Source organism: Monopterus albus, unplaced genomic scaffold (genome assembly GCF_001952655.1).
Source record: "Monopterus albus unplaced genomic scaffold, M_albus_1.0 scaffold29.1, whole genome shotgun sequence".
NCBI classification, from domain to species: domain Eukaryota; kingdom Metazoa; phylum Chordata; class Actinopteri; order Synbranchiformes; family Synbranchidae; genus Monopterus; species Monopterus albus.
In genome coordinates, this window is record NW_018127909.1 from 3,339,968 (window position 1) to 3,350,479 (window position 10,512).

The 10,512-nt window shown below is 39.9% G+C and overlaps 1 protein-coding gene across 1 annotated transcript; it reads left to right on the forward strand.

Annotated features, from left to right (window-relative positions):
- Positions 1–833: 833 nt before the first annotated feature.
- LOC109958004 (pannexin-1) lies at positions 834–8,683 on the forward strand. The gene is made up of 6 exons (XM_020596304.1): positions 834–1,274; positions 3,611–3,732; positions 5,920–6,119; positions 7,182–7,686; positions 7,785–7,944; positions 8,089–8,683. Exons 1-5 carry the CDS (start codon positions 1,094–1,096, stop codon positions 7,932–7,934), a joined length of 1,158 nt encoding a protein of 385 aa, XP_020451960.1. The 5' UTR covers positions 834–1,093; the 3' UTR covers positions 7,935–7,944; positions 8,089–8,683.
- The last annotated feature ends 1,829 nt before the right edge of the window (positions 8,684–10,512 follow it).

Below are 10,512 nucleotides of genomic sequence, written 5' to 3' on the forward strand. Positions count from 1 at the left end.
ATCTTGATAGACCAAGCATTTGATTCAAGGCTCAGGTGAAAATTAGGTTAAATTCAGACTTTAAATTTTCAGATCCATACAAAGGTTCATAAGAACTTATATGTCAACAGAACCAGCTAGAATGTATCTATCCATTCTATGGTAATTTCTCATATCACTGTTAGCATGCAGCACTATAAACATAAACATCATTCCCACCTTGCTGCTGTCAGTCTGTCTGTACTGTGCTATTTGCTGTCTGTTACTGCTGTTACTGAAACTGTAGATGATGAGTTCTGGTAATGTTCTTAATTTCACCTATGTTTATTCATAACTTTCATTATTTTGTAACCCCTTTTTAAACATCTGTCCAGGGACTACAGATGACAAATCGCCCTTTGGCTAATTCTGGTGCATTTACAGTAATGCTTATTAATGTACAATTGACCCATAATAAATTAAAGTGAGAACCATGCAACAGCATGGTTGTAGTTCAAATTAAGTCCACCTTGACCAAATGCAATATAAAAATTATGCTTACATTTAAATGCATGAGTTGTAATCCAATGCTATTAAAAACATCATAATACTTTAAAGGGGCATTTCTTTTAGCTCATATTTTGGTATTGCTGCTTTCATTTAGAATAAAACACATGAATACTAGCCAACACTAATTAAAAAGTTCCTAAAAACTGCAAATAAGCAGCAGAATAAGTAAGCAAATTAATTTAATTAGAAACTGGACCTACGTTAATGATCTCATGCCACTCAAAAATAAAGGCTTTGACTTGATTGAGTGTTGTTGCTTTGCGTGGGCACTTTTGCGGCACAGTAGCGCCCTCTAGCGTCTGTCAGGCAGCAAGCTCCCCCGTGTTGTCAGTGATGTGAGGGGTATAGTAACGGGACAGCGGGTTCAATCATCAGTCCCATCTTAGGATGGAGATGGGTCAGCAATAAAAGCTCGGTGTTTTCTACATTATTCACATTTCTACTCTGCGGGACATCTTTCATTCATTTGAACCTCAGACACAATTCGCTTTTGGCTAACTGAGAAGCAACGGACTCTTCCAAAATTTAGATAACACCGACTTTTTTGTCTTTGTTCCCCTTTGTCATGGCGATTGCCCACGTAGCCACGGAGTACGTTTTTTCAGACTTTCTGTTGAAGGACGCCACCGAGGGGAAGTATAAAGGCGTGCGTCTGGAGCTGACCATGGACAAAATAGTCACGTTCCTAGCGGTGGGACTGCCTTTGTTTCTCATCTCGCTCGCTTTCGCCCAAGAGATTTCAGTTGGTGAGTCGTTAAAATTTGTGAGCATCCTTTAACACCACACGTATATGCAGAGCTGTATCAAACAGATATTTGTAGGGGATTAATATTTACTTAAATAGCCAAAACAAACAAAAAAAGACAGAGGTGTGCCCATAGTCTATAGGAAGGTGTGGCTGAAGTCTCTACTCCTCTGCATAGCTCATGCCCAGACAGATTGGCAGGGGTGCACTGCTGCTGCTGCTGGTGGTGGTGGTGATGGAAACTGTGGCCACATGTGTATGGGCAGTTTCACGTTAAGACGGACTCTTGTACATGTAATTATACCCTTATACACAAAGCTGGTCCCATGTGATTTGCAGAATAGTTTACATAAACAAACACAAGATGATGTATATGCAAGTACTGTTAATCTTAATGACACCCTCTTTAGTGTCAACACAATAGCTACAGCTCCATCAGCTAAACAGATTTTTACAGTAATCAGCTCGGGTTATAATGCCTGCAGTCTGTTGTGGTTGCCATTATCTGTAGAGCACTGACAGTCCTGCCAGAGATACTCAAAACAGAGCATCCATTAGTGAGAGAGCCTAAGACTCAAAGACAATATGGCCAAAATCCCACACTGATTTTCCCTACTGCATTAGATACATGAAACACAGGAAGAGGACTGTCTTTTAAACTGAGAAATATGAGATGCCTTGACTTTTTTACACAGCAGATATGTTGACTTGACCTAGACCTGAGTGATAAATGATCAGCTTTTCCTACTGTGACATGTAATGTTTACTCTGTGAAAAAGGCTCACTGTACAAAATGACAGTACATCAGTGTTCAGGCAGAAATGTGGCAGCAAGAAACAATCACTAAATTATTTATATGGCCCTATCAAAATATAAGTGGATCATTATTTCCACTTTTCATAAAACAAAGCAAGTTAAGCAGAGTTTTGATAACTAGTATTAGAGGTGCATCAATTTGTTAATTGATTAGTTTATTGGCACAAGATGGAAAGGCAATTATTAGGGTAATTGTTAAGTCTATTATCAATAAAAAAGATCCTCCACATTTGGTGGATTTAGCTCTCCAGTGTGCAGACTTGATGCTTTTGTTAATATTGCATTATGACTGAGTTGAAAAAAACTTAGAAAAATCAACTGGACTAGGTTTTTAGGTCGAAGACGTTTCACCTCTTCATCAGTTCTGCCTGACTGGCATTGAGTCGGAGATATTTATCGCCATCGGTGGTGTTTGAGTCCTTTGATGGCCAACAATGTTGTAGCCCAGTATCAGTGAGAGTCGTTACCTGTCCTTGAATCCTTTCCTGTGGACCAACGCCTATTGTCCTGGTGGGCATGTTTGGGCAGACATCTCAAAACAGGATTGTAGATGGAAGACAAGTTGTGTCTTAGTCCACCACCCCTATTTAGTGAGGGGTGTTCTAATTGGACAAAAATAGCTTTCTTAACTCCTCTCAAACCAGCGATGTTCTCTGGAGAGGATCTGGACCTCACTGTCCTTAAAAGAATGTCCTTTGTCCTTCAGGTGGAGGTGGACTGCTGACTTTGGTCCACTGGAGTTGGCCCTCCTGTGTTGGGCCATGCGTTTGTGAAGCGGCTGCTTAGTTTCACCAATGTACACATCGTTACACTCCTGACTACACTTAATTGCATACACCACATCACTCTGTTTATGTCTGGGTGTTTTGTCCTTCGGGTGGACCAGTCTCTGCCGCAGGGTGTTCCCTGGTTTAAAGTTAACTGGGATATTGTGGTTGTGAAAGATCCTTTTTAACTTCTTTGATAAACCAGCCACATAAGGGATGACAGTGGTATCCCTCTTGTTTCTGGTTTCTCCCAGTTGGTGTCTTGAACCTAAAAATCTAGTCCAGTTGATTTTTCTAAGTTTTTTCAGCTTACTACTGTATGGCCTGGATGACTGAGAATCTGCAGGGACATTATGGCCGAATATATGAGTGATTGAAAAAAGAAGCAATCTGAAGACATCACCTAATGTTCATTTATCTACTACTTTTGGAAAATTTTACAGAATAAAAAAGTATTAGATTAACTGAGAGAATAATTAGCTGATTTTTAAAAGTGATAAAAATTATTTGTTGCTACTAACATATTACTGTCAGGTGACAATCTGGGTCACTAGTGAATTGTACATGCCTGACTGAACTTCCTGTTATACCCCTGCCATAACAGGAAATGTCATAATTATTGACATAAAGTATTCTGAAAACAACACACCAACAAATTAGGCCATGAGTGGGAAGACAGATATTTGTTGCAGTGCTTGGCTAAATCACCAAAATGCTTGTGAGCGCTGAACACATCTTCGCCCTTGTCACCCAGGCACCCAGATCAGCTGCTTCGCTCCCTCTCACTTCTCCTTGAGGCAGGCAATATACATGGACTCTTTCTGTTGGGCAGCAGTGCAGCAAAAAGCGGTCGGTTCGCCACTATGGCTACACAAGGTAGGTACACTGGCAGGGAGAATAATGAGTGCTGCGAGTTTGGTAATGTTTGCATTGTGATGTTTTTTAAAGTCTTGATACATTTAAGACTTAATAGCATTAATCGCTTAAGGTATTGCCAAATATATGTCATATTCTAAATTAAGTAACAGGGCCGAATGTCAGGATTGGCAAGTAAAGCTGTCAGTAATGTTTGAGGTGGACTCAATTATAACGCCAGACGAGATAAAGTAGATATCTGTCTCTTTACTGTTCACAACTAACAGCAAACTGTGCAGAAGTCCAGAAAACACAATCAAATCCATAATACCAGTCCAGGGTCAGGCATTTGATTTAGTATGAAGAGATGCATTATGGTATAAATGATTGAAAACTGGTTTTAAAGAACATTTTGGAAGTATTAGAAATATGTACAACAGTATAAAATCACATGTTTTGCCAACAGTAGTAGATCTGAGTTTTTGTAAGTTTAGCAAGAGTTAGACCAACTTCTATCACTCTTATTATTTGCTTTGTTCATTAATGATTTAGAGGAATATTTGTTGCTTAATGGCTGTCACCCTATACAGCTGGGTGATACACAGATAGATGGCTATTTTAAACTTATGGTATCGATGTATGTGGATGATACGATAATGATGTCTTCAACAAAAAATGGGCTTCAGAAAGCCCAGGATTATATGTGTGATTTCTGTAAGGAATGGAAAATGGCACTTAACGGTAAAAAAAAACTAAAGTTATGATCTTGGGTCATGGAAAAGTCAACATTAGTAATCTTAAGTTTACATGTAGTGAAGAAAATGTAATGATTGTTCATTGTTTTAAATAGCTTGGTGTGATAATGAATCACAGTGGTTCATTTAAACATACTATACAGGAGCAGTATAATCAAGCTTCCAGAGTTATGTTTGCTCTTTAGAGACACTATGATAAACCTTTCTGATAAGTTAGTAAAACCAATTATGCTATATGCATGTGATGTATGGGGGTCTGAAAGGTTTGATGTACTGGGAGAATTGCATATGAAATGTCTTAACTATAACAAAGTTATGGTAAAAGTTAAAATGTCAACTTGTAATGATTTGGTTTATGGTGGGAAGGTACCCACTCAATGTTATAGTCAAAAAAAGCCTTACTGGCTTTTGGGGTGGTTTGTTAAGAGGTAAAGACACTAAGTATGTAAGATTATATATACTTGTTTACTTAGTTTGTATGGTAATAGGATATATGTGTCCCCATCGCTGCTTCAGATTAAGAGGATATTAGACAAATGTGGTTTGTCTTATGTATGAACAGCACAACATTGTCATGACATTAATTGGTTGAAACCAACTGTGGAACAGTGGTTGAAAGACCAGTTCTTGTAAAAATGGCAGAGTGAGTTAAAAACATGTTATCTTGTGATCTATATATAAAATTCAAACAAGAAATTAAGATGGAAAAAGATCTATTATGTGAAAGCATACAGACAAGCCATATGTAACATGAGACTGAATAATACTAAAATTACCTAAGGTGGTTGGATGATATAAAGGTTTGGTTAGAGGTCAGAGGTTCTGTAATCTGTTTAATGACAGTTTAGTGGGTGATGAAGTTCATATTTTCTTTTAATGTAAAAATATCAATACAGGGTGGGTCACGGAAAAGTAGCCCACCTCCAACTCATCTTGTCATACTATCGCCGGCAATAGTATGACAAGATAAGTTGGAGGTGGGCTACTTTTCCATGGCTCACCCTGTATTAAGTATTATAGAGAAATTATTTGCCAAAGTATTATTTCAAATCCCCTTCTATGTTTAAAGTAATACTATTGTTGCAAGCAGATAGGCCAAAAATGATTAGACAATTGGGTGCTGTTTTGAAGAATGTATTACCTTTGTTTAAATGAAAATGTTCTGCTGCATGTCTTATTTGGGTAATGTCTTTGACTGTTATGTTTGCACTCCACACCATGTATTCATGGTTGTGAGTGAATAAATGATGGTGATGATGAAGACATTCAAAGTTTTGGGAAGTAACTGCTTGACTAGTGAGACAGGCTTGAAACCAAGTACACTTCACACTGTGTGCTTTCTAAGATTATAGTTACATTAATAATGTCCAAAAATCAAAGTTGGATTTTTATGCCATTTTTTGAATGTGTTGTTCATCTGTTGTGTTTTCACCCCTTCCTCTGACTCCTTCAGTTCTTCCCATACATCCTGCTCCTACTGGCGACCCTCCTCTACATCCCTGCTCTGCTGTGGCGTTTGACTGCAGCTCCGCACCTCTCATCTGACCTTAATTTTATCATGGAGGAGCTGGATCGCTTCTATAATCATGCCATAAAACTGGCAAAGAATCTGGCATCCTTAGATAACAAGGATACACCAGAGGACACCCAATGGTAAATACCATACTCTGTCACCAGTTTTACTCACTGTTTCCCTCTGGGGCAGTATCTGGCAGTCACAACACGCACTTGTATCAAAAGCAATTGCTTTAAACCTCTTTTAATTTTCTGTTTTGAAGAGAGTGTGATGTTGCTGTATTAAAATGTTGATTTACAGTCCTAAAAGGGACTATCATACAGTTTGGTGATAGACCACATTTAAGTATGTAGTATGGGGCATCGTGAACTTTGACCGCTAACTGTTGGGGAAAATTGGCAGGATCTTGTTTAAACCTGCATTTGTTGATGTTTTGGGTCACTTGAGGGCAGCAGAACAAATTGCACACATAGCGCTAACATACAGTATTACCACCTTACAGCTGTCTGTTTACACATCCAGCAGATACAGAGTAACAGTAGTATTCATTTAGAGTCATATTTCCTGCCACCAGATGAATGTCTAATATTTACTGTCCTTCTAACTCTAGTTTGGTCTATACCAAATTCTAGGAGAAGTATCTGGCTCTTAAGCTGCTAAATGCTCACTTTGTCTGTCTGTTATCTGATGCTGGGCAGGTGGTGTACTGTGAGTTTTGAGGCTTTCTCGCTGACAGCATTTGCCTGCAGCATCAGAAAATGACACTGAAGAAAGACTGAACCAAAAAAGCAAGACTGGAGCTTCAGCTTCCTGTACTGGTTTTCAGCAGGTTTTCAAATGCTTATACAAAACCTTATTCGATGAGTATACTGTAAGTTTAAAGATGCTGTAATTACATTATAATCTCCACTAAGGGACGTTAAATTATTAGAACACGAAGATCATTGAGTCAGTCTCATAAAATTTAACTGAATGCACATTTGTATTGTGGGTGTTATGTGACAAGTCTTGAATCCAGTGAATATGTGTCATGAAGGTTTGCAAGTGTCTGGTAAAACACGTAGCCAAAGGCATTGTTCATTTGCTTTGAATAAGATATGGGGAAAGTTTTGTTCATATTTCAATCAAGCAACTTTTTTTTTTCAGATAAAAACATGTTATTGTTTCATGCTAATTACCCATGCACCTTAATTCTACAGTAATGCTCTGGACCTGACTGAGGGCTGCAGCAAATACCCTTTAGTGGAACAGTATCTGAAGACCAAACGCTCCTCTCACTGCCTCGCGGTCAAATACCTGGCATGTCGAAGCCTGACTTTGCTGAGCCTCCTGCTGGCCTGCCTCTACCTCGGCTATTACATCCAACTGGCCTCCCTCACAGATGAGTTTCCCTGTGACCTGCAGACCGGACTGCTAAAAAATGACAGCACAGTGCCATCTGCAGTCCAGTGCAAACTTGCAGCAGTGGGTGTATTCAGGCTGCTCAGCTACATCAACTTGGGGGTGTATGTGCTTCTTGTTCCACTGGTGGTATATGCTGCTCTTGGACCAGCTCGCCAGAGCTCCAGCTTCCTCAAGCCTTATGAGATGCTACCAGGATTCGGTGCTTTGGGTTTGGTCACACCCTTCTACAATGATCTCAGCATCTATCTGCTGTTCCTGCAGGAGAACCTGAGTGAACTCAAATCTTTTAAATGTCTGCAGGTAGGTGCCAACACTGATACTGAATGGTGATTAAAATATGTCACTTGTATTTGCTGTTGCTTTTGCTTTGAGAAAGGAGTTAAATGTTTCATTAACAGGTGCTTGAGTTGTTGCATGAGGCTGGTGACGAGGGATTTGACACCATGTGCCTACTGCGAACTCTGGATCAGGCGAAGACTGATGTGCTAGACAGTAAGAGGAAAAGCTCACGTAAAAACAACAAAGATACTAAAAAGGCTGAAGAATGATTCCTTTAAGGTAAGAGAGAAATTAGTGTCTGTTTTTGCTAAGTGAATTTTACCAGAAGATTCATAGTAATTGTTGTGAAATAAACTGATCATTGAGTGGATTTGACTTTGAATATGATTTCCTCTTCATACCTCTCTCTACCTTGTTACTAAGTGGCTGACCTGATGAGGATAAGCTCTGCTGTGATGGGAAGGAAGAAGTGGCACAAAAACTCTGTGCACCTAGCGCTACTCTGAGTTTCTGGTGATGGACAACAGACTTATCCCCATGACAGGGACAGGTATCTCAGGTCATCTGCTACTGACTTTGTATTCTTTTCTGAAATGAAATTCCAATGTTTTGCTGAATTTTTATTTTTAAAATTTTTTACATGCTATTTATCTAAGGATCTGAACTGCCTTATATTCAAATCAAGTTATGTTCACTAGGCTGAAAGCTGTACATTTTCCTAGTACTATAGCCAACATCCTGTCCTTTATTGCGGAATGAGGGAAGTTTTTCAAGCTTAGATTTTCCTCTAGTGTAAGCATGATACAAAATGATTGATGAGAATTTTCCATACAAGCCATGCTTAAAATAAACATGAATGATTACATTAGAACCACAGGAGCATCTTTGTCTGGACTGTATAGCCTGTGATTATTTGTGTGTACATACTCAGTTAACAATAATATTATACTGTCTGTGCATGTTGAATCAGATAAACAAGAATCAGATTTTTGAATTTACTTTGGGGAAATTAAATATGAAAATCAGTTATTGTCAGAGGTAAGGCCTTTAAGGTTGTCATAGGCCTTTATCCAATTAAACGTTATTCCCAATAAAATCTTAAGGGGCTTTTTCATTTTATTATCAACCTTTAGATATTAATATAAACATAAAACATTATTAGTAGTAGTAGTACTAGTAGACACAATGTACTCAGAGTGGAACCCAAAAAGAGTTTATTAGACATAGGACAGGTCACTGGGCGCAGGACAGGTAAAGGCAGGGCTCGTACTGGCTGGGAAGGTGAGGCAGAGGAAGAGCAGGTACTGGGAGAGGAGGCAACATGGCTTTAGGGAGGCAGATAACTGGAGAGGGATGGCAGGGAGAGACGAGGAAGAAACTGGCTGGGTTGCAGGAGTGAAGGTGAGCCGCCTCACAGGTAAGCTGAAGCACTGGTACTCACAGAGAGACGAGGAAGGAACTATCACGGCGTTGATCAGGAGAGGGCTAAGGTCTGTTCGGTAAGGAACGTTCATCTGGTGAAGAGCTGGACCGAGACTTGCTGTGTGAAAGGTCCGTTCCGGTTATTGGCAGCAGCTTGCCGTTCCGATAGCTTGCTCATGTAATACCAGTAGTGGGTTATAAAGTCTGAAAAATAGTTAGCGAAGTGTTTGTTTATTCTCAACGACTGTGCGTCGCCATGTGCGTGTGTGTGACGTATGTGTCTGTTAACCCATAGCAACCAGAATTTGGAACGCACATCAAAGGAAGCAAATCGAGGTTGTCCTAAGAACCTACACACTACACTGACAGAGGGACTTCATGAGCTGCATTTTCAATCAGAGAAGTAGTTGGATTTGAGAAATAGTTTGATCTAAGCAGTTGACTATAACATTGCCAAGTTTAGTTTTGCCAAGTTTGGTTTTTCTATGGGGGCTACACATAGCACTAAAAAACAAAAAAAGCAGTGGCACAAAAAGACTAAGGTACAGCAGAAGAAAATGCTGGAAACAGTGGAAGATAGCACCATGGAGGTTGAATCAGTAGAGAGTGAAGGCAATGTAAACAACAATAATGGTAAAAAAACAAAGAAGGTAACATGGGGTCTATTTAGTGTTTCGAGCAAACTTAAAAGCAATAGCACCACTAGTAAGAGAACCCTGCCTGGCGGCAGAATGAGCTTTCCTCAAACTCAGGGAATCCTAAAAAGCTCTAGACAGTCTGTTAAAAAGGAGAACAAAGACACTGTTCCAGGAGCATGCCTGACACCTCAGAGACTTCTTGGCACACACGCCCAACTTGGGCCCCATCCCCAACCTCAAACAAGGAAGCTGGTGTTTCAGAGTCCAAGGCATGAAGAAGCATCATTTACTGTTTCAAGCAAATGTGAATGGGATAATGACCCAAACACTGTTGAAGATGAATCAGACTGGGGCTCGGATAGTACTATTAGCGAGATAACCCTGCCTGGCCGCAGAATGGCCTCCCTTCATTTTGAGGAGATCCCAAAAATCTCTAGACCACCTGTTAAAAAGAATGAAAAATATACTCTTCCAGCAGCACCCCTGACACCTCAGAGACTTCCTGGCACACACGCTCAACTTGGGCCCCATCCCCAACCTCAAACAAGGAAGCTGGTGTTTCAGAGTCCAGAGAATGAAGAAGAATCATTTACTGTTTCAAGCAAATGTGAATGGGATAATGACCCAAACACTGTTGAAGATGAATCAGACTGGGACTCGGATAGTACTATTAGCAAGAGAACCCTGCCTGGCTGCAGAATGAACTCTGCTCAACCTAAGGGGATCCCAAAAAGCTCTAGACCGTCTGTTAAAAAGAAGAACAAAGACACTGTTCCAGGAGCACGCC